The sequence below is a fragment of the Notamacropus eugenii genome, chromosome 5 (genome assembly GCF_028372415.1).
Source record: "Notamacropus eugenii isolate mMacEug1 chromosome 5, mMacEug1.pri_v2, whole genome shotgun sequence".
Lineage (NCBI taxonomy): Eukaryota > Metazoa > Chordata > Mammalia > Diprotodontia > Macropodidae > Notamacropus > Notamacropus eugenii.
In genome coordinates, this window is record NC_092876.1 from 414165518 (window position 1) to 414190731 (window position 25214).

The following is a 25214-nucleotide window of genomic DNA, read 5'->3' on the forward strand; positions in this document are numbered from 1 at the left end:
ACAGGGGGAAAACTCCAGGTAAAAGTCATAATTACCAGGCAATCATATAGCATAGTTCTATAATATTCACAGAGTATCATGTCCAGACTCATGGTATTAACCAGGTGGGAAAATTTCCTGTTCAGAAAGAAAATAGCAATGGAGAAACTGAGTCAAGAGGACCCTGCCTTCACCCCCTCAATAGACATTCACCTCTAGCAAATCTCAGACCACACTTCCTTTGGGCAGCCCAGGGCATGTTTCTTGAATGGTGGACTGGGTATACAGGCTTAATGACAATTCAGACAATTATACCTATACTCAAAACTCAAAACAATGTCAAATTATAGTCCTAAGACATTTTACCCCAGTAGCAACTTTCACTAATCATAGCTCAGGGCGGATACAATTATTGTTTCTATCATGTTAACATAAACATGTTAACAGTTAACAATAAAAAGTTTACTAAGATTTTAACAAAAATCATTCAACATCTTTTCTTCCTGTTTCCCCCTTCTTCTTGAGTTTAAACTTACATGTTGTAATAATCAGTCATTATAAATTAAGAAAATAATTACATTCTTGAATTGCACATAGATAATGCTAGTTCATTCAAAACCCAGAAAAACACTGACTACTTTCAATGTCTCTGGGTCAATAGATAGCCATCTCTTAAGGTAATGTATATTAATCCCAAACCAGATTAGTCAATTTTTTTAATCTTCTTCTCTGAAGCAGTTCCAGAAGGTATCTTTGACTCTCCAGATCCCCAAAATATGAAAAGACAAAAAGATGATGAGAAAATTCTGTACAGAGCATTAAAGAGATGGACTATCCTTAGCAGATTTTCCTTCTTCATTGGCAAGATATGAGTGCTATATAGGAAACGTTCCTTTTTAATTATCCTGTCTTTCTAGTTCCTGTATTACTGGCTTTATTCCCTCAGTTTGATCATAGACAATATGTATTGCTTAACGTTTGACCAGTAGTCAGTATCCTTATATTTTATAACCACAGTGTCCACTTATCCCTTACAGGGGGACAGGATGCTCCAAGTTTACACATACCTTCATATTCTCTTCCTGTCTGATTATACAAATAGGAAATAGAGAGTAACCTACTTATCTAAGCAGGTAACAAACAGAAATCAGATAAATCATGCAGATTAAAATATATTAGAAAATATATATAAGTAAATGAGCTCTTTTGATAAGAGTAAAATGAGATCTCAGCTCCACCAAGAAACCCTTATTGAAGTGCCAGGTGAGCTAATGTGTAAAGACTTCCTAAGTCTTTCACTCTGTGAGCCCCTCCACACAGATAATTTAGAACCACATGTTTCTTAAAGAAAAAAAGTCCTTTCCAAAACTCTTACACCAATTCCACTTCTTATGCTGTCATGCCGTGTCATGTTGGCATTCTTTCCACCGGTTAAGAGAGTGACACACAAAATGAATTAGAGTTGGCTAGAAACAGGGTTTACAGCATGATTTAGTTTTCATTTGTGGCTAAAATTTTTATTGTTTCCAAAATATTTCCCTATTTTTAATCTTCTTGTAGTTTCTCCACCAACCAAATCTATACAAGCGGAAAAGAAAAACCATCTGTTTCCATATCTAGTTCCACATCAATTGAAGCAAAATACAGAAGACAGTATATCTCTGCCAACTAAGGTATAACAAATTTGAAATCTGAAGTATTCTAAGTTGTTTTGTTCATTTTCTCCAAAGTTTTGGATTCTAATGTTAGGTTTATCTTTTTATACAAATCATTTTTAATTATAACAATTCCATTCATTACTATGAAAAAATTTTAATTACCTGGAGAGAAATTCATCTTTCACAATTATTCTAAATCTAATGTGAATTACAGAAGGAAAAATCCACAGGAAATGGTGCTGAAAAAGAAAAAGCAATTGATGTCAATCGTGAAGTAATCCATGATATTAATAAATTACCTAACGAAGAAGATCCTGAAAAAATGTATAAAGGTATATCTTAAAGTTTCCTTTGTTCTGCTACAAATTGGAGAAATAAATGCTTTTCTTTATAGAAACTGATCCCATGCCAATAGTCTTCAATGTTCATTAGAGAATTTTACAAACAAAATCTTTTTTAAAATAAGATTTTTAAGATAGTTGATAAAAGAATAAAAATACACTGTTAATGATCATTTGAAAAATATTCAATTTCACTAGTAATCAAAAGAGATACAAATTAAATTTCCATCTTGCAGGGGGAAAAAAACAATTATATTACCCTAAATAATAAAGAGCAATGAAACTTGTAGTTGGTGGTCTTAAGAAACAATATTGATGCAACTGCAAACTTGAAAAGCATTCTTTCCAATGCAGGACACAGTAAAGTACTTGACAGCTTTTTAACTGAAGTTACAAAAATAATCAATACCCTTTTACCCAATAATCTTTGGTAATATACCATGAGACATCAAAAAAAAAAGTACGAAAAAGAAAAGGATGTAGCTGTTCAAAGATTGATAAAATATCATCTTTTTACAATTGAAAAAATGTTAACAATCCAAGTGTCCAACAGTAGGTACATATTTAAATAAACTGTGGCATATTAATGCAATTAAGATTTTTTTTAAAATTATGAAGAATGTAAGGAAATCTGGAAAGAAGGACTTTAATGAAATAAAGCAAAACAAACAAAAAAAGACAGGGAAGAAGGGGGAAGGAACAAGCATTTATTAATCACTTCTCTGTGCCAGGAATTATGCTAAGCCTGTTACAAATATTATCTCACTTGAGTCTCACAGCAACCCTGGGAAGCAGGTACTATTGTTGTCTCCATTTTATAGATAAGGATCCTGAGGCACACAGAGGTTAAGTAATTTGCCCAGAGTCACTAAGCTAATAAGAGTCTAAGGTTGGATTTGAACTCAGGTTTTCCTCTCTCCTAGATGGCTAGATCATTCAGTGGACAGAGTAACTAGGCCTGGAGTCAAGCAAAACTGAGTGCAAATTTGTCCTCAGACACAAGCCATGTGGCCCTGGGCAAATCACTTAACTTCTGCTTTAATCCACTGGAGGAAAAAATGGCAAACTACTTCAGTATCTTTGCCAAGAGAATTCCATGGGCAGTGTCGGTGTGCGATGATCCAAGAGGTCAGGAAAAAATTGGACACAACTGAATAACAAAGCAAATATCCACAGAAAGGCAACAGAAACTTATTCTTGTGGTTTTGCGGTACCTACAGATGATACCTATAGATGATGTACAGATTTGGCAGTTAATCAGTAGTGTATATATTGTGAAATGAGAGCTTAAATTTGTGAAGTGTAATCTTTTAGCTATATCAAGTTATATGAAGTTTTATGCGGTCCATAAATTCACTTCATATAAATTCTTAAAGTGTCCATTTTTAATGGACAAGTACAAGTTAATGGGAAAGAATATGTTAACAAGGATCATTAGCTTTGAAATGAAATTTTGAATCAATATTAGATTCTATTAAAAATTTAAATTTTTAGAGGAATATTGTATTTATAGACTACTACTCCAAGAAAAATGTAGAAAGTTTTAGAATTTATGAATAATGTGTCTTTAAGGATAGTTCATCATGACTTTTTCTTGTTTGAGAATATAATTGAATTTTGCTTAACAGAAGAATAATGTGGTAAAGAAGGAATATTTATCTTTTTCCTCCATATATTCCCTTTTCACTATAGCTGTCTTCAAGGTACTGATAAGTAAAAGAAGCATTAGATTTGTTCAATTTAGCCCCAGAGGATAAATATAGGTGCAAAGGCTGGAAATTACGAAGAGGCAGATTTTGACCATGTCTAAAGGGAAACTAATGGATAATTAAAGCTCTCCCAAAGTGGAAGGCGATTCCTCAGGAGTTAGCAAATTCTGCCTCTCTAGAGGTCTTAAAGACTAGGATTATCATATATTCTAGAATTGAGAGGATATTCTCAGTCATTTACATGTTGAACTAATTGTACTCTGAATTACCTCCCAAAGTGATTCTCTGATACCACATTTGGAAGACAGGTTTTTTTCCATTCCAGAGAGAATATGTTCAGGCTTCCATACATGTTCAAATCATAATAAAAATTATTGCATTTACTCATTGTTTCCTCATTTTGATTCAGTTTATAAAACAACAGACTCAGAATCGTAGGCAATAATTCATCCCTTTTAAATAAGATATGAAGTCTCATAGTAAGATAACTAGATTATTGCCAAAGTATGTCCAAAATCCACCCTACCTCCAGAAATACCATGATTTTAAAAATATTCTATTTAATCCTTACTATTATATTAAGCTTCCATTGACCTCTACTATCTCATCATTATCAAGTTACTATGGTTGTCTTTTGTTGTCTGCACAGCTTATTCTCAGGCTTATGCCTCCAAGGAAGATCTTTTATAGCTAAACACTATTTTATAGAAATGTTTTGAGATTATTTTATTTCCAGTTTAGAAAAAGGGCATTTTCCCATTGCTATGAAAAGTTTTACTCAATTTTTATTGAAATAAATGCACTAATAAATGTGTACAGTCCCAATCACTCTCTTTTGTTCCAGTTCTGCATCATGAGCTGCCTAATCAGCGTTTGGAAGTAGACATCCTATAGGCATTTCAAACTCAGCATGTATGAAATAGAATAATTGTCTTTGTCCCCAAACTCACTCTTCTCCTGAATTCCCCTGCTATGGTCATCACAGTTACTCAAGTTCACAATTTTGATATCATCTTTAATTCCTCACACTTCATTCACCCTACATATCCAATCAGATGCCAAATCTTATCATTCCTTTCTCTCCCATGTATATGCATTCCTGCTCACTGTTCACACCCTAGTTCATGTTCTCATCACTTCAGCATGAAATATTACCCTCCTATTTGTCTCCCTGCACGTCTTTCCCCTCCAACCTATCTTCCACATAGTTACCAAGGAGAAACATGTTCCTAAAGCACAAGTTTAATCAAGTCTTCCTAAGTCCCCACCTCAATAAGCATCCCTGACTCCCTATTACCTCTAGGTTCAATATAAACTCTTCTATTTGGAATTTAAAGCTTTTCACAACCTGAAAACCACCCCCTTCATGATTTTCCAGTCTTCTACATGGCTCCCATCCAAGCACTCTACAATCCAGCCATTCTGGCATACTTGCCATTCCTTATACTACATTACAACTTTCCTTGCATTTTCACTGGTTATGTTTCCCTGAATACTCTCCCTTCTCACCTCTGTCTTTTGGAATCCTTTGTTTCTTTCAAAACTCAATTTAACATCCCCTGCTACATGAAGCTATGGTGTATGAAAGTCTGAGACACAGTTTCTGGGTAATTAGCAATAATTTCATTAATGTCTAGCTAATAATTAATAAAAGAACAGTCATTTGACTTTCTCTCATCAACCAAAGGCCCTTCTTAGAGAATATTCAATGTTTAAAAAGTCTTTGGAAAAAGGCATATCCCTGACAATAGAAATTAACTCTAATTTGTTAACAGTCAGTGAGTGGGTAGATATTTTAATGAGGTAGGCAAAAAGTCTTCAGCTCCTCCTGCAGAGGGGATGATCTGATCATGGTACTCAGCAGCCCCCAGCAATCTGAGCAAAAGAATCCATCTCTACCCAGACTTTGCTGGTTGGTTTTACCCTTAAAAAGTTGGATCACTCTAAATTCTAATGGAAGGTTCCAAAGACAGACAAGGACATATTTCCTAAGGGCAACATCTCACTTGGACAATATTTTGTTTGTAAAGTCTCCTAGTTTGAAAAGCATGTACTCTGAGGATGGGCAATGCCCTTCAGAGACTGGCTGAATAACCTACAGGAATTTATCTCTTTTTAAAAATTATTTATTTATTTTAAGTTTTCAACATTCATTTCCACAAAATTTTGAGTTCCAAATTTTCTCCCCATCTCTCCCCTCCCCCCCAAAATGCCTTGCATTCCGACTGCCCCTTCCACCAATGTGTCCTCCCTTCTAACACCCCTCCCTTCCCTCATCCCCATCTTTTTTCTTGTCCTGTAGGGCAAGATAAATTTCTATGCCCCATTACTTGTATTTCTTATTTCCTAGTTGTACGCAAAAACAATTCTCAACATTTCTTCCTAAAACTTTGAGTTCCAACTTCTCTTCCTTCCTCTCTCCCCACCCATCCCCCCTGAGAAGGCAAGCAATTCAATATAGGCTATAAATGTGCAGTTTTACAAATGACTTCCATAACAGTCATATTGTGTAAGACTAACTATATTTCCCTCCATCCTATCCTGCCCCCCATTTCTTCTATTCTCTCTTTTGACCTTGTCCCTCTCCTAAAGTGTCTACATCTAACTACTTCCTCCTCCCTTTTGCCCTCCCTTCCATCATCCACTCCACCCTTCATATCTCCTTCTCCCCTACTTTCCTGTAGTGTAAGATAGATTTTCATACAAAATTGAGTCTGCATGTTATTCTTTCTTTGAGCCAAATGTAATGAGAATAAGCTTCACTTTTTCCCCCTCACCTCTCCCCTTTTTCTTTCCATTGGAAAAGCTTTTTCTTGCCTCTTCTGTGGGAGATAATTTGCCCCATTCCATTTCTCCCTTTCTCTTCCCAATATATTCCTCTCTCTTAATTAAAAAATTAAATTAAATTAAAAATTTAAAAAAATCCCTTAATTTTATTTTTTTAGTTATGATCCCTTCCTATTCAACGCACCCTGTGCTCTCTGTCTCTCTCTCTTTCTGTCTGTCTATATATATGTAGCTGTGTGTGTATGTGTGTATATAATCCTTCCAAATACCCAGATACTGAGAAAAGTTTCAAGAGTTACAAATATTATCTTTCCATGTAGGAATGTAAATAGTTCAACTTTAGTAAGTCCCTTATGATTTCTCTTTCCTGTTTACCTTTTCATATTTCTCTTGATTCTTGTGGTTTGAAAATAACATTTTTTTCAGCTCTGATCTTTTCAACAAGAATGCTTGAAAATCCTCTATTTCATTGAATGACCATTTTTTCCCCTGAAGTATTATACCCAGTTTTTCTGGGTAGGTGATTCTTGGTTTTAATCCTAGTTCGTTTGACTTCTGGAATATCATATTCCAAACCCTGTGATCCCTTAATGTGGAAGCTGCTAGATCTTGTGTTATCCTGATTGTATTTCCACAGTACTTGAATTGTTTCTTTCTAGCTGCTTGCAATATTTTCTCCTTGACCTGGGAACTCTGGAATTTGGCTACAATATTCCTAGGATCTTTGGATCTCTTTCAGGAGGTGATTGGTGGATTCTCTCAATATTTATTTTGCCCTTTGGTTCTAGAATATCAGGGCCATTTTTCTTGATAATTTCATGAAAGAGGATGTCTAGGCTCTTTTTTTGATCATGGCTTTCAGGTAGTCCCATAATTTTTAAATTGTCTCTCCTGGATCTATTTTCCAGGTCAGTTGTTTTTCCAATGAGATATTTCACATTATCTTCCATTTTTTTCATTCCTGTGGTTTTCTTTTGTAATTTCTTGGTTTCTCATAAAGTCATTAGCTTCCATCTGTTCCATTCTCATTTTTAAAAAACCATTTTCTTCAGTGAGCTTTTGAACCTCCTTTTCCATTTGGCTAATTCTGCTTTTCAAAGCATTCTTCTCCTCATTGGCTTTTTGTACTTCTTTTTCCAATTGAGTTAGCCTATTTTTCAAGGTGTTATTTTCTTCAGCATTTTTTGGGTCTCCTTTAGCAAGCTGTTGACTCACTTTTCATGATTTTCTTGCATCACTCTCATTTCTCTTCCCAATTTTTCCTCCACCTCTCTTAATTGATTTTCAAAATTCTTTTTTGAGCTCTTCCATGGCCTGGGACCATTGCATATTTATTTTGTAGGTTTTGAATGCAGAAGCCTTGACTTTTATGTCTTTCCCTGATGGTAAACATTGTTCTTTCTCATCTGAAAGGATGGGAGAGAATACCTGTTCACCAAGAAAGTAACCTCTATAGTCTTATTTTTTTTTCCCCTTTTTGGGGCATTTTCCCAACCAATTACTTGACTTTTGGTTCCTTTGTCGAGAGTAGGGTATACTCCGGAGACCTGTAAGATCTCAGTTCCTCCAAGGTGGCATGATCAAGGGAGAGGAGGTTACTCCCTGGCCAACCTGCTGGCTGAGATTAAGATCAGGTGCTCAATTCCCCCAAGGGCTTTAAGCTGAGCCTTCAATAATGGAAGCCTGCTGCTGCCTGCCCAGGCCACTGTCACCACAGTCACCACTGCCGCCTTCTGGGGCAGAGGCTAGAGGAGGACCCTGTTCCCTTGTCATGGAGGTGAAAAAGCTCTCTCACTGACCTTTGAAGTGTTTTTGTCATTTGTGGGTTGATGGATCTGTGAACCTCCCCTGCTGCTGGGCTCTGCTTCTCCCACTGCCATGTGGCCAAGGCTGGGCTGTACTGTGCTCCTCTCCATGTCCAGTGTAACAGACCTTTCCATCGGCCTTCCAGGTCACCCTGGGCTGGAAATCTCCTCCACCCTGTCGTTCTGTGGCTTCTGCTGCTCTAGAATTTGTTGAGAGTCTTTCTTTACAGGGATTTTATGGGCTGTGGGGGAAGAGCTAGAGTATGTGCATCTTTCTACTCTCAGGAGTTTATTTTTTAATGAAAAAGTAGAAGGGAAAACCTTAATCTCAATTAATAATTGGTTAAAACCTATTTTGATCATTGTGGATATTAGATATTACTTTTCCAAAACTACCACATATTCAGAATATATAATGTGTGTGGGTGTATGCGCGTGTGTGTAGTCTCCCTCCATTAGAATATAACATGCTGAGAAGAAACATTGTTTTATTTTTTGTCTCACTATCCCTAGTATAGTGTCTAGGACAAAGGAGGCATTCAGCCAATGCTTTTTGATTAATTGATAGAGTAGATATTGAATTAATTTAACTTTCTTTAAAAATTTACCTGTTTTCTATCTGTACAGAAAGTGAAATGTGTAGCTGGAAAATGAACACAGGTGGCACCACTCAGAATATTCCGGATACAAAAGGTATCACAAGCAGTTTGTTAATGAATAAAATTATCATTTTTTTATTTCACTTTATTTTAAAGAATCTGTCCTTCAAATGTCTTAACCTAAACATTAGGATTCTTCCTGTTAAATTTGTCACATATTACTGAGGTTACCGTTAATTCCTTGCTTTCTTCCTAGCATTGGTCATATAGACAAGTTATACATAAAACCTAAGAGTCTTCTTTAACATAAGATATTTATAAAAGGTCGTAAAAGTCCTTGCTGAATAAAAATATCAATACCTAAAACTATAAGCCCAGTCCATCTTGAAATATATTTTTATCATAATTTTTATGAAAAATAATGTAATCTTTTTTCTATAAGTAAAGACAAGAAAAATCACCATACCTAAACATGAAATTTGTATTTCAGTCTGCCAGGCCTAGAGGCCTGTGTGGGCTACCCGAGTCTTCTTACCTCACCTCCGAGGTCTTCGGTTGGCCAAAACCGGATGCTCATATGAGAGAAAGGACGTTCCAGAGTCGAACAAGGGTTGAGCTTTATTTCAGGGTCTCGGTTACAAGTGCAGGAGGGTCTTCCTTAGGAGGAAGAGGGGGAGATTTCCTAAGGAGGCTAAGATCTTAAGGGATTGGAAGTAGAAGTACAAGCGGGGAGAGAGGGGGAGGGGAGAGAGAAGAGAAGAGAAGCGGAGCCTACTGTCCTCTTGGCTCCTCACGTGCTAAGAGAGCTTTCAGGCTTCCTCAATCCTACTTAACCTTCAGCCGCATAGTTTGCATCTGAATACCGTGCTGTTAGGTAACTAGGTGTGCCCAGATCCGGGACAATCTCGAGGGCGGGGAGATCTCTCTCCCATCACGTTTCTCACGGGAAGAGGCGGAATTACTCGAGATAGCTCGGTTCACCTCGATTCCCTGCCGTTTCCTGGGGGGGTCTCGTGAGAGCTCTAAGATTTAGAAGCTCCCACCTTTACCCGCCCGAGACTGTCCACACGGAATTGAGCTTCCAATCCCAACATCTCCCCTTCTTTGTTATGCGCGGAGCGCACCTGGCTCTAGAGCAAACAGTGGCTGGAGGCTGAGTGGATTAGGAAGGCCTTTAGCATATGAGTACCCTACAACAAGACTTCATTCACACAGAAATCCGCAGCTAGCACAACTGACAAAGGGAGGCATCAAATAAAACAAAGATGAAACTAAATGGCTGAGTTACAACAGGGGAAGTGCAATCAACTAATCCCAAAGCATTTTTTAAGAGGAGCAGTTGGTGTTGGCGCCTTACATGTCACCACCCCCCTTAATCTTGCAAATGGATCTATACAGGTGGAAAATTGGTCACCTCCTCCCCCCCCAAGTGTCTGAGTCTGTGATATCAAAGTCCTCATTCAGCTGGCGAAAAAAGGATGCCTAGATTGAAGGCTGTCAGTGGCAGTGTCTGCGGTTGTGACGAGTGCTGCCTCCTCTCTGGGCAGCAAGGTTAAAGCTGTCAGCAGCAGGCTCAGGTGGTGTATGATCCTTCTCCGGGGTCTCTGGGCTCTCCGGGGTCTCCGCCTCCTGCGTCTCCGCCGTCTCCGACATCGGTTCCCACTTACGGATCCTTCTAATGGGAATCCACACATGACCTTTTCCTATGGAGACACAAACATACCCTCGACCCCCTATTAGTATCTTAAAATGTCTCATAGCTGGAGTAGTATGTGCGCTTTTTGAGACAGCTGTATCAAGCTCCGATTGTATTAGGCGACCTTTTCCCCTTCTTTGTTTAGCGAGGATCGCCTTCAAGGTAAGATTGATAAGAATGCATAGTGGCTGTTTGTTTTGGTATAGCTGCTGCCAGGTACTTACAAATGCTTGATTAACATCTGTAAGGAACCTGAACTTTACGGATTTTTTCTTTATAACAAACACAGGAGCATTCCAGGGTGCTGATTGCTCCTTAACCAGTAGTTGTAGTGCCTGGAGTTTTTCTGAAGTCAGAGGCCATTGCTCCACCCAAATCGGGGTGTCTGACTTCCAATTCAAGGGTGGGGACTCCAGAGCAACAGCAATGGCCCTTACTAAAAATTTGATAACCTCATCCCAAGGCGGCTCATAATGTCTCTGCCCCAGATGTTAAAACTAAGTCCTGGAATCACCAACGGCCATACGGTCCCTTGGCGATCCTCTGCCTCCCACTTTACTGGGTGCATTGTCTCTAAGGTATTTTGGCACCCTCCTATTCCCCACACTGGTCTCTGGCTTTCTTTGAGCTTCCAGTGCCGGGGTACTGAGCGACTGCTAAGGCAGGTCCTATCCGCTAGATGGAGCTCCGAACCTATTTTTTCTTTACGCTCCTTAACTTTCTGCTCGCCTTTCTGCTCGCCAAGGTCCTCCCCTCCCCTCTCTCTGCTTCCACTCTCTTTCCAATCCCGCCCTGGCCTCTCCGGCCCTTCCTTACAAAATTCTCGGAGGTCGTTTAACTCTATTGTGACCTCTGCCTCCCTGCCTTCCCTGTGAAGTTTCTCAGCCCAGACCTCCTGTTCCTCTGGCTTTATTACTGGCAATAGATTCCCCATCTCTGCCCTTTTCCCATGGGTGTGGGAAGCTTCTCTCACTCTTTCTCTCCTTCCGAATCTAGGATTCGGGACTCGCTTCTTTCACAGCCCCTTCCGGGTGTTCCCCAAAAACACCCAGGATATCTGCGCTCCTGTCCCTGTTCGGAGACGCCAACTGCCAGGCCTAGAGGCCTGTGTGGGCTACCCGAGTCTTCTTACCTCACCTCCGAGGTCTTCGGTTGGCCAAAACCGGATGCTCATATGAGAGAAAGGACGTTCCAGAGTTGAACAAGGGTTGAGCTTTATTTCAGGGTCTCGGTTACAAGTGCAGGAGGGTCTTCCTTAGGAGGAAGAGGGGGATATTTCCTAAGGAAGCTAGGATCTTAAGGGATTGGAAGTAGAAGTACAAGCGGGGAGAGAGGGGGAGGGGAGAGAGAAGAGAAGAGAAGCGGAGCCTACTGTCCTCTTGGCTCCTCACGTGCTAAGAGAGCTTTCAGGCTTCCTCAATCCTACTTAACCTTCAGCCGCATAGTTTGCATCTGAATACCGTGCTGTTAGGTAACTAGGTGTGCCCAGATCCGGGACAATCTCGAGGGCGGGGAGATCTCTCTCCCATCACGTTTCTCACGGGAAGAGGCGGAATTACTCGAGATAGCTCGGTTCACCTCGATTCCCTGCCGTTTCCTGGGGGGGTCTCGTGAGAGCTCTAAGATTTAGAAGCTCCCACCTTTACCCACCCGAGACTGTCCACACGGAATTGAGCTTCCAATCCCAACATCAGTCTACTTTTGATTCATTTGTATTTCTGTTCTACTAAATTCTTTCAAACATGGCATTTTTATTGATAACTTTTTATAGTATAATCATTTAATTTTGCTTTTGTAGTTTGTGATCTTAACTTAGAAACCTCCTTTTTAATTATTTAAACATAATCCAAATTAAAAAAACAACATGGTCATTGTTAAAACTATAGATCAATATCCCTAATAAACACTGACACAAAAATATTGAGTAAAATATTAGGAAAGAGGCTATAACAGCAGATTTAAAAGAGTGCATATTCTAATCAGTTTGAATTTGTACCAGGAATGCAAAGTTGGCTCAATGTCAAGAAAACTGTAAACATAATAGACCATAAAAAAAGATAAAAACCACTTATGAATGGATTCGAGAAAGGGTAGAAAGCATAAGAATAAATAGACTTTTACTAAACACATAAGTAATATCTATCTAAAAGCAAGAGTCAACATCATATGTAATGGAGAAATGCTAGCAGAGTTTACAATAAGAGCAGGGCTAAAGATAGGATATCCGTTATCACCTTATTGCTTATCAACATGCTAGAAATGCTATTTCTAACAATAAGACAGAAAAAAAGAAAATAAAAGGAATAAACATAGGCAAAGAAGAAATTTCACACTTATCTTTCATAGATGATATGATGACTTATCAAAAGAACCCAAAAGAAACAATTTAAAAAATTAACTGAAATAACTAGTTACTTCAGTAAAGTTTCAGGACATAAACTATATCTACATAAATTATTAACATTTCATATATTATCAACAAAACTCAACAGAAAGAAATGAATTAATTCCATTCCAAATAAATGAATTATAATTGTGTACAATATTTGGGCATCTTTCTGCCAAGACACAGCTAGGAAAAATAAGAGTATAACTAAAAAACACTCTTTTCTAAAATAGATAGACCTAAGTAATTGGAGAAATATTAAATATAACAACACTATCTGAATTAATTTACTTATTCACTGTCATACCAATTAAACTAGAATGTAAGAAGATTGGATAGAAAGAATCCAGGTTGTGAAGAATGCTGAATTAAAATTAAATACCAAAAATATTTTATATTTAATCCTGGGAGCCAGCGGAGTTTATTTGATGCAGGAATGACAAAGTCTGACCTATGCTTTAGGAAAATCTCTTCGGCAACTGGGTTGAGAATGGATTAGAGTGAGAAAAGACTTGAGACAGGGAGATCAATTAGAATGCTATTGCAGCACTCCAAGCAACAGATGATGAGGACCTGATCTAGGATGATAGTTGTTTGAGTAGAAAGAAGGGGACCTATTCAAGAAATTTTGGAAAGGAAGCAAGGAAGTAGAGGAAGGAAAGAAGGAAGGAAGGAAAAGAAGGAAGGAAGGAGGAAGAAGAAGAAGAAAAAGAAGAAGAAGAAGGAAGGAGGAAATGGAGAAAGGAAGAAAGAAGGAAAGAAAGAAAGAAAGAGAGAGAGAGAAGGAAGGAAGGAAGGAAGGAAGGAAGGAAGGAAGGAAGGAAGGAAGGAAGGAAGGAAGGAAGGAAGGAAGGAAACAAAGAAAGAAAGAAAAAGAAGGAAAGAACTAAAAAAGAAAAGAAAAACATGAAGGAAGAAAGTAATTACAAAATTTGTCCATGGATGTGGATGTGTGATTAACAGGAGAGAGGAATTGAGTATGACACCAGGCTTGCAAAACTGACTTACTAGAAGGATTATGGTGATCTTGATAGTAATAAGGTATTTCCAAAGATGCAGGTTTTGGGGAGAAAGATGATAAATTCAAACCCCCAAAACATTGAAGAGATTTATTTTTCAATAACATTCCTCCCTCCTTTTCTTCCTTCCTTCCTTCCTTCCTTCCTTCCTCCCTCCCTCCTTCCCTTCTCTTCAATGTTATGGAGGTTTGAATTTATCATAAATTAGTCATAGTATTCTATAGCTGAAAGTTACCTGAGAAGTCATCTACCTCAACCCCCTCATTTTATGGATGAATAGACTAAGGACCAGGGAAGTTAAATGACTTTCCTAAAGTCACACAAGCAGTAACTATCAGAAAGCAGAATTTGAACCTAGATCTTTTGACTCTAGAATCAGCACTCTTTTTAGCCCTCGCCTTTCTCTTGACCTCTGGTCTCATATCTCCATTTGCCAACTAGACACGTCAAACTGAATGTCTTGTAAACAGCTTAAATTCACTATGTTCCAAAATAAGCTCATTATCTTTTTCTTTAATCCTTCCTCTATTTCTGTTGAGGGGACTACTATACTCCCAATCACCCAGACAACCTAGGTGTCATTCTCAACACTTCACTTTCTCTTACTGCCCCCATATCCAATCAGTTGTCAAGTACTGCCTTTCTGCCTTCATAAGATCTCTCATATGCATCCACCTTCTTTCTCTGAAGCCATCCTCCACTCAGCTATCCAAGTGATCTTCCTAAAACTCAGATCTGATTTTGTTATTCCCCTCCTCAATAAACTCCAGAAAGTCCCTACTTTGTCTCTAGGATTAAATTTAAAATCTTCTGTTTGGCTTTTAATCCTTCAAAACCTGGCCCCTTGCTGCTATCCCAGTTTTCTTATACCTTATACTCTTCCATGTACTCTAAGATCTAGTAGTTCCAGCCTCCTGATGCTCTTTTTCACACAAAATCTTCCACTTTCCAGCTCTGTGCATTTTTACTAGCTGTTCCTCACATCTGGAATTCTTTCCCTCCCCATCCTGTCTTAGTTTCTCTGGTTTCAATCTCAGGGTAAAATCCTACCTTCTTCAAGAAGCCTTTCCCAATCCTTTAATGCTAGTTCCTTTCATCTGTGATAATCTCCATTTTATTAAGTATTTTTATCTTATATTTCATCCAATAATATATTTGTCCATAATAACAGTAATAATAATAGGTAGTACATATGTGTCTGTATGTGCATATATATGTGTATGTATTGCTTCAAGATTTGCAAAGTGCTTTACAAATATCTCATTTTATTCTCAGAACAACCCTGGTTCTGTGTTATTATTGTGTGGTTGTTCTTGTCATCCCAGTTTTACAGATGAGGAAACTCACGAAGCAAACAGAGTTTAAATCACTTGCCCAGAGTCACACAGCTAGTAATTATTTGAGGATATATTTGAACTTGGGTGTTCCTGAGTCTTGCTTCGAAAATCCATCCATGGCACCACCTAACTGACTCTTAGTTGTTTGTACATTGTCTCTCTCCACTAGATGGTGAGATTCTTGAAGGGAGGGACTTTTTTTTCTTTTCTTTATATCCCTAGTGATCAGTATATGATGTTGTTGTGGTTCAGTCATTCAGTTATGTCCAACTCTTCATGACCCTGTAGACCACAGCACACCAATACTGTCCAGGAAGCTTCCTTGGCTAAGATACTGGAGTGGTTTGCCATTTCTTTCTCCAGTGAATTAAGGCAGACAGAGGTTAAGTGACTCACATAGCTAGTGAGTGTCTGAGGCAAATTTGAACTCAGGTCTTCAGGCCTGAAGGCCTACCATTCAATTCACTAAGCTACCTAGTTGCTTCTTCTCTGGCATTAGTAAGTGCTTACTTAATAAATGTTCATTGACTTGTTAAGCTGCCATTTTCTAGTCTATTTCTACTAAAAGGACTGGAAGTTAAGAATATCTTGGAGGACCAAGAAAATTTTTGCATCAATTGATGTATCTATTGCTTTTAGAGTCTATATTTCTTGATGTTTTTTACATATTTTCCTAAAAGGAAAATTCTGGAAAGGAATTTAGGCTAAGAAAACATTTCTTAATATTTTCAGTTGAACTTTATTTTTTAAATTTATTTATTTTTAGTTTTCAACATTCATTTCCACAAGATTTTGAGTTCCAAATTTTCTCCCCATCTCTCCCCTCCCCTCACCCCAAGACACCATGCATTCTGATTATCCCTTCCCCCAATCTTCCCTCCCTTCCCTTTTCCCCATCTTCTCTCTTTTCTTGTAGGGCAATATAGATTTCTATGCCCCATTACCTGTATTTCTTATTTCCCAGTTGCATGCAAAAACAATTATCAACATTTGCTCCTAAAACTTTGAGTTCCAATTTCTCTCCCTTCCTCCCTCCCCACCCATCCCCACTGAGAAGACGAGCAATTCAATATAGGCTACATATGTGTAGTTATGCAAAAGACTTCTTTAAGAGTCATGTTGTGGGGGGCAGAGCCAAGATGGCGGAGTAGAAAGACACACATATGCTAGCTCCAAACCCACAGCCCATAAAATATCTGTAAAAAAGAACTCCGAACAAATTCTGGAGCAGCAGAAGCCACAGAACAAAGAAGCAGACGAGATTTCTGTTCCAGAGAGCCCTGAAAACCTCTCGCAAAAGGTCCTTCACTCTGCGGACCCGGGGCTGAGCCCAGCCCTGCCTTGGCCACGTGGCACAGAGAGGAGCAGATCCCAGCAGGCTTCAGGGACAGAATCTCCAGCAGCCGCGCAGGTCCCCCCACCCACAGGTGACAAGGGTTGGTGAGAGGGTCTCTTTGGCAGGTCGAGAGGGGAGTGGGGTGCCCCCATAACTCAGGACCCCTCGGGAGGCAGCAGCGGAGGTGGGAACAGACCAGGGCTCCCCAAGCAGGAAGGAGCCCAGATCCATTGTTGAAGGTCTCTACATAAACCCCTTGAGGGAACTGAGCCCCGTGAGGTGGCCCTGCCCCCACCTGAGCACCTGAACTTGATCTCACACTGAATAGCAGCCCCACCCCCACCCAAAGCCCTGAGGCTGGGAAGCAGCATTTGAATCTCAGACCCCAAGCTCTGGCTGGGTGGATCTGGAGGCAAAGTGGCTGTGAAGAGAATACTCAGAAGTCAAGTCACTGGCTGGGAAAATGCCCAGAAAAGGGGAAAAAAAAAAAGACTATAGAAGGTTACTTTCTTGGTGAACAGGTATTTCCTCCCTTCCTTTCTGATGAGGAAGAACAATGCTTACCATCAGGAAAAGACACAGAAGTCAAGGCTTCTGTATCCCAGCCCACTCAATGGGCTCAGGCCATGGAAGAGCTCAAAAAGGATTTTGAAAATCAAGTTAGAGAGGTGGAGGAAAAACTGGGAAGAGAAATGAGAGACATGCAAGCAAAGCATGAAAAACAAGTAAACACCCTGCTAAAGGAGACCCAAAAAAAATGCTGAAGAAAATAACACCTTGAAAAATAGGCTAACTCAATTGGCAAAAGAGGTTCAAAAAGCCAATGAGGAGAAGAATGTTTTAAAAAGCAGAATTAGCCAAATGGAAAAGGAGGTTCAAAAGCTCACTGAAGAAAATAGTTCTTTCAAAATTAGAATGGAACAGATGGAAGCTAATGACTTTATGAGAAACCAAGAAATCACAAAACAAAACCAAAAGAATGAAAAAATGGAAGAGAATGTGAAATATCTCACTGGAAAAACAACTGACCTGGAAAATAAATCCAGGTGAGACAATTTAAAAATTATGGGACTACCTGAAAGCCATGATCAAAAAAAGAGCCTAGACATCCTCTTTCATGAAATTATCAAGGAAAACTGCCCTGATATTCTAGAACCAAAGGGCAAAATAAATATTGAGAGAATCCACCAATCACCTCCTGAAAGAGATCCAAAGATCCTAGGAATATTGTAGCCAAATTCCAGAGTTCCCAGGTCAAGGAGAAAATATTGCAAGCAGCTAGAAAGAAACAATTCAAGTACTGTGGAAACACAATCAGGATAACACAAGATCTAGCAGCTTCTACATTAAGGGATCGAAGGGCGTGGAATAGGATATTCCAGAATTCAAAGGAACTAGGACTAAAACCAAAAATCACCTACCCAGCAAAACTGAGTATAATACTTCAGGGGAAAAATTGGTCTTTCAATGAAATAGAGGACTTTCAAGCATTCTTGATGAAAAGACCAGAGGTGAAAAGAAAATCTGACTTTCAAACACAAGAATGAAGAGAAGCATGAAAAGGTAAACAGCAAAGAGAAGTCATAAGGGACTTACAAAAGTTGAACTGTTTACATTCCTACATGGAAAGACAATATTTGTAACTCTTGAAACTATTCAGTATCTGGGTACTGGGTGGGATTACACACACACACATGCACATGCACACACACATAGAGACAGAGTGCAGAGAGTGAATTGAAGAGGATGGGATCATATCTTTAAAAAATGAAATCAAGCAGTGAGAGAGAAATATATTGGGAGGAGAAAGGGAGAAATGGAATGGGGCAAATTATCTCTCATAAAAGAGGCAAGCAAAAGACTTATTAGCGGAGGGATAAAGAGGGGAGGTGAGAGAAAAACATGAAGTTTACTCTCATCACATTCCACTAAAGGAAGGAATAAAATGCTCACTCATTTTGGTATGAAAACCTATCTTACAATACAGGAAAGTGGGGGATAAGGGGATAAGCAGGGTGGGGGGGGATGATGGAAGGGAGGGCATGGGGAGGAGGGAGCAATTTGAGGTCGACACTCATGGGGAGGGACAGGATCAAAAGAAAGAACAGAAGTAGTTGGGGGCAGGATAGGATGGAGGGAAATATAGTTAGTCTTATACAACATGACTATTATGGAAGTTATTTGCAAAACTACACAGATTTGGCCTATATTGAATTGATTGTCTTCCAAAGGGAAGGGGTGGGGAGGGAGGGAGGAAAAGAAGTTGGAACTCAAAGTTTTAGGAACAACTGTCAAGTACTGTTCTTGCCACTAGGAAATAAGACATACAGGTAAAGGGGTATAGAAAGTTATTTGGCCCTACAGGACAAAAGAGAAGATGGAGACAAGGACAGAGAGGGATGCTAGAAGAGAGAGCAGATTGGTGATAGGGGCAATTAGAATGCTCGGTGTTTTGGGGTGGGGGGAGGGGACAAAAGGGGAGAAAACTTGGAACCCAAAATTTTGTGAAAATGAATGTTAAAAGTTAAATTAATTAATTAATTAATTTAAAAAAAATAATAATAGTCATGTTGTGAAAGACTAACTATATTTCTCTCCATCCAATCCTGCCCCCCCATTTATTCTATTCTCTCTTTTGACCTTGTCCCTCCCCAAAAGTGTTTACTTCTAATTATACCCTCCTCTCATTTGCCCTCCCTTTAGCATCCCCTCCTCTATCACACCCCACTTATCCCCTTCTCCCCTACTTTCCTGTAGTGTAAGATTTCATTTGAACTTTAAAAAAAAGGTTTGTAACATGCTTCTGCAAATCCCAAGAATATCAAAGACAACAATAAAGGTTAAATATCTACTAAAATATTCATAGAAATAATTTTTTGTGATAACTTAGTGGCAAAGTGTATAAAGCACTCACTCACCTAGAGTGAGAAGACCCTCATTCAAATATAGCACCACATATTTATTAGCTGTGTGAGCCTAGTCAAGTCTCAGTCTCTATCTCCCTTAGCTTCCTGATCTGTAAAAAATAATAAGGACCTCCTTCCCAGAGATGTTGTGAAAATCAAATGAAATATTTATAGAGCACCTTGCAAACTTTAAAGCACTACCTAAATGCTAGCTATTATTAATGGAAGTAAAGTGGGTGCCCATTGATCGGGAGATATCTGAAAACAGTGAGGCATGTAAATATAATGGAATATTCGTGTGTCATAAGGAACAACACGAGAAGTTGAAACTGAAAAACAAGTTGGAAAAGCTTGTTACAGAATGAAGTATGCAGAAACAAGATAATGATACACACAATTATTATAATAATATAAATGGAAGCAACACTTAAAGGCAACCAAATTCTGATTAATTAATTACACAAGTTTGTAACTGCAATGATCAATTTTGATCCAGGAGAATAAATGGTGAAATGCACCCTCCTCCTCTCCTTCCATGTGGAATATTAGGTGTGGTTGATATATAAATTGGTCTTGCTTAACCATTTTTCTGTTACAAACAAGGGTTCTCTGTCGGACAAAGGAAATCATACTGTGAAATGACAAAAACTATCAATAAAACTTTCTAAAAATAAAGTTTAAGATCATCATGGAAAGGTTGGGTTTTTTTTAAATAAAGGAAAAGATTTACATCTTTCTTTAAAATGGGTACTATAAGCCACCCACATTTGTCTGCACTTATTTGACTTTCCCTCCAGCAAAATATTTTGAGTACTGTGCTCCTGAAGAGATGTTCTGTATGAACCAAAGTCAGTAGTAACAGTGGTTGTATTGTGAATCTTTGTTTAATATTTAATGACAATAAAGGAATTAAGAGAAATAGTAATAGTACCAGCAATAATTATATTTAGGAAAATTAAAATTTAAATGAACTTTCAATTAAGTTTTTTAAAACTTTAATTTTAAAAGACATTTTACTATCTATTTTTTCTACCATAGATTTACTAAAGAAAGACATACACAGGGAAGTACAGACACCACTGGAGAGTAATGGAAGGCAAAGAAAGAAAAAAGAAGTTCTAGATAAGAAACCTCATTTGCTGAAAGAAGAACAACAGACAACAGCAAAAATAGATCATATAATTACTCCTTTAAGGGAAAGCAATGAATGTCACTATGTAGGAAAAGAAAGGTTTAAAATTAGTGTATCAATGCATGACACAGATGAACTGCATAATAAATATATGATGCAAAATAGCAGAACTCCACTTAGGCAAAGAAAACATTACTCTTTCACAGAAGCCACTGTAAACTTGCATAATGGAATTCCTACTTCAGGTACATCTAATTTAGGTACCACCCGCAACAGTCTAGTTGCAAACAGGCAACAAGGTAATACAACTGACCTGAAGATAGAAAATTCAGATAGTAAATATGAACCATCATTTGGTAAATCTTCCAAAGTAAAGGTAAAAGATTCATCAGGTGAAAAGAATGAAAACTGTGTAAATACAACTTTGAGGGATAAGAAAAATAATCTAATGGAAGAACTCTTTGGATCAGGCTGTGTCTTAAAAAACAATCCCACAGATGCTGATCTGAAATCACCTAATAAAGAAAAAGAGAGTTTGGAAAATGATAGGCTGCATGACAGTTATCGATCTACAGCCATTAATGCTTTTGGAGATTCTAAGGTAACTATGGTAAAGGCTATTAAATCATATTCACCCACAGATGAAAAAGAGAAAGTTAATTATTTCAGTACAATTAATATATGAATGTATTCCAGTTTGATGATCTTTCCTTCTTGCCCTATAGAGATATATTTTAGTTTTGTGTTACAGAAATTATTTCAAGTGCTTATAATTTTGATATGTTAATGTTTAATTAGAATGAAGATAATTGAAATTGTGTTTCACTTGCCAAGAAAATCCAGAGTACTTTAGACAGAGATACCCAAATTTAGGGAAATTAATTTCTCATATTATAGTTTACATGATAGTTCTGTACATGATAACTTTGACTTCCCATTGCCTGATAGAAAAGATGACATAGTCTAATACTCCATAAGCAAGAACTTCATCTGAGCACATGGTTACCAACAGTTAGAAGCATTGTTCTACTTTTTTCCTAATTAGAATACTTAAATAGTGAGATTATTATTCTATGCATATGGTATAAATTTGAAGAACTTTAAATAAAAAATCAAAACTTGGATAAAAAGTGGCCAGTTTTTGTGATTAAGTGTTTGCCTTACAGTTTAATTGCTTGGGAAGCCAACAAAGAAAACAGCTATAAAATTAAAATATGTTCATGTCAAACAGGGAAAGTTTTCATTTCATTAATACAACAGGAGGGAGATATTTTGGTTTTTAACACATGGCATCTATTTTAGAATGGTTCATTTTTGTCTTCAAAAATGGGGGGAAATGTATTTGGAATAAAAGTCTAATTCATCTCTGTTCCATGGAATGGCTGAAAAAAAGGGATGAAAGAAGCCAAGTCATAGTAAATTCCAAATTACATCTGTCCGTTTTGACATTGAAAACTATACCCATCATCTTCTCCTTCTTTCCCACTAGTATGCCACCATAACTTATAGCAGCTTATGTCAGAACAACCGAAGGAAGAATTCTTCTGTAACAGAAACTGATGAGGGCAGCTTGAAAAGGAGCAACAAAACCAGGAAATGACGCTGCACCTTAAAGTTGCTTTTGTCAAAGAAAATGTCCAGCGATTGCCAAGGGTTGGCCTTGCAAACTTCTCATTCAGAAATTTCCCTTATCTGGCTAAAATGGACATCATTTTTTATGAATATGAACACAAATGGGCAATATTCCACATTTTTATTCATGTGCCTCTGATTTTTTAACACACATTTGTAACCTTCCATCTGGCCAACTTTTAGCTATCTTTATTTTAAAAAAAGATTAAAAATAGAAACAACAAATTATGTATTAGTGTAATTATTACTTCCTTTGGAATTACTCCTTCAGTAATTTTAGAATTTTTTTGTCTGTTGGAAAATACTCTCTCCAGTAATTTCATGCTTTATATTTAAAATGTTTTCTTGTTGCCTTTGTATAGGTTTTGTTTGTGTACATCAATTCATAGACAATTCTTTGACACATTTTATCATTAACAGATGTTATATTGCAACTTTCTGTGATATATGGAAAGGCTGGTGATTTGAGGGTTTATTGTAAATTTGCTTTTTTTAACTGAAACTATTTTCATCAATTAATTTCTTTTCATAGACTTTGTTTACAAAAAACAAAGGGCTTTGTTCAAAGGGCTTTGTTTGCTTTACAAAATTTTTATTTTTAGTTGAAATCTTTGTTTTCCTATCACTTTGACTTCCAAATAGATTCCTGTCCTTCCACTTCCCAGGGAGCCATTCCTTCAACAAGGAGCAAAAATGAAAGAGAAAAAAAGCAGTTCAGCAATACCATCAAGCAAATCTAACAATATGATCAATATTCTACTACCATAGTCCCCTACTTCTACAAAGAAAGGGTAGAAAGGTGCTTCACATTTCATGTTTTATAGTTATCTTGAGTTAATAGCTAAGTAGTTGATGTATTTTATTACTATAAATGATATTTTATCAATTTCTTTTTAAATGACATATAGAATGGCAGATAATTTTGTGGATCAATCAATCAATATTTATTAAGCACCTACTATGTGCTAGGTTGTGCTAAGAACTGGGAATAAAAAGAAAGGTTAAAAAAAATAGATCCTACCCCCAAAGAGTCCACAATCTGATGGGGGAGACCATATGCAAATAACTCTACAAACAAGCTATACAGAGAATTGGAAATAATCAATAGAGAGAAGTGCTAGAATTAAAAGGGATTGACTAAGACTTCTTGTAGAAGGTGTAGTTTTAGCTAAGACTTAAAGGAAGTCAGAGAAGCCAAAAGATAATTTCATGCTGTTTTGGCAATAGCCAGATATTGCTGACAGTAAATTCGATCTTTTGGTGAGATTGGTAGGACCCCTAGTTTCTTTAACCAAAGACTCTGTTTCAGAGCTCTTGCAGTTTCAACCCAAGTACCTGATTGTACTTGCAGATCTCAAGAATTCTTGCACTGATAGAGCCAGATGATACATGAACACAAAGGGGTGACTTCAAGAGTAGTCATCAATCTGTTGGACTCTATCTTCATCCTGTAACATATTACTCCACTCAGTTTGATTCAGGGGCTCCCCCTGCCTTTGAGGGGTAGCTGCTACCACCCTTTTAATTGAAAAGGCATGTGATTTGGTTTTTGAGGCCCCCCCTTGTAATGCAGTGTCCCCATGAGGGTGAGGCTTTCTTGTTGAGACATCACACTTGTCAAGTCTGAAAACTATTATTTGATAGTGTTAGTATTGTACTTATAAAACTTCTTGAGTATAGAAATTTGCTATAAAAAAAGAGAGACATAACAATGTCATAATCATAATGGGGGTGAGGGGGTAAGATTTCCTTAGCTCTGTTTGATTCCAGGCATGAGTCATATCTGATAGCCAATCACGTAGTCACAGGGTGTTGAAAGGAAGGCTAAGGATTAATGACATAGGGAGATTTCCTTCACAGCAAGGAAATAACACAATGGAGAAATAGAGTAAAAAAAAAAAAATTCCTACCTTAGCCCATGCCAAGGTAGTCCCCGAAACTTTTCTCAGGCATAGACATCCAACCTTTAGCAGATTACAGCACATGCCATTTTCTACCATTGGCTTGGAGATAGTTCAGACAACTTATCCATGTAATCAAAGCCCAAAACAATAGTAAATCACAGTCTCAAGAATTTTCACCTTAAATAGCAAAATTTCACTAACCCCAGCTTAAGTCTTGAATATTTTTCCTGATGTTTCCCTAACAGCTAACATTTCCATTTATCCTTTACTTAAAAATTAGAACTAACCATATTCTGGGGTTTCAGATATACAGCAAATATCTGATAGTTGACTCATCATTAATATGCTGAAGCTACGTTTTAAACCACCTATTTTCATGATAGCCAAGATTTTCAAATGGAAATTTGCTCGTATAATAACTTCTTATTTTTGTCATCTGTTTTATGACAAAATATACCTTGTTAAATAATAGTTTTCAAATACCTATTTTATCACATCCTTTTAAAAGCTCAAGTCGTGTAATAGCATCCAGATTAAAAAGTTGTTTTGTATAACATCATTTCTGTTACAATGGTCTCTCAAATTTCACAATATAAGAGAATTTCAAAATACAACAATGACACAAACACTATGATACATTTAAAACATGAAACAAAACTTCAGATGACATCTATTCAATTAATTGCATTTCCAAATTATCCCATATAAAAATTGTCAGTCTTACTACCTTTGGCATTTTAAACCTACTACAGAGTTATCACACAGAGAAAAATTACATTCAATTAAATGATAATGTAGGGCTTAACATATGTCAATTATTTCATTAAGCACTTTACAATCATATTTTCATCCTCACAACAACCTTGGGAGGTGCATACCATTATTCTTCTCTTTATAGATCAGGAAACTGGGGCAAACAGAGATAACTTAAGATTACACAGCTAATTAATTTCTGCAACTGGAAGGTAACTCATTTCATTGCATTTTT

General features: G+C 37.5%; 1 protein-coding gene across 7 annotated transcripts in view; it reads left to right on the forward strand.

The window, feature by feature from the left end:
- Positions 1-22549, forward strand: part of LCA5L (lebercilin LCA5 like) — a 75118-nt gene extending 52569 nt beyond the window's left edge. For 5 of the 7 annotated variants that reach the window (XM_072614787.1, XM_072614785.1, XM_072614784.1 and 2 more), the window contains 5 exons: positions 1540-1652; positions 1852-1969; positions 8907-8972; positions 20597-21291; positions 22180-22549. In XM_072614787.1, coding sequence (XP_072470888.1) covers positions 1540-1652; positions 1852-1969; positions 8907-8972; positions 20597-21291; positions 22180-22290 — 1103 coding nt within the window. In that variant the 3' untranslated portion in view covers positions 22291-22549. Of the gene's footprint in view, positions 1-1539; positions 1653-1851; positions 1970-8906; positions 8973-20596; positions 21821-22179 lie in introns of those variants that run through there. The other 2 variants (XR_011968177.1, XM_072614789.1) reach the window with 1 other exon arrangement.
- Positions 22550-25214: the final 2665 nt, after the last annotated feature.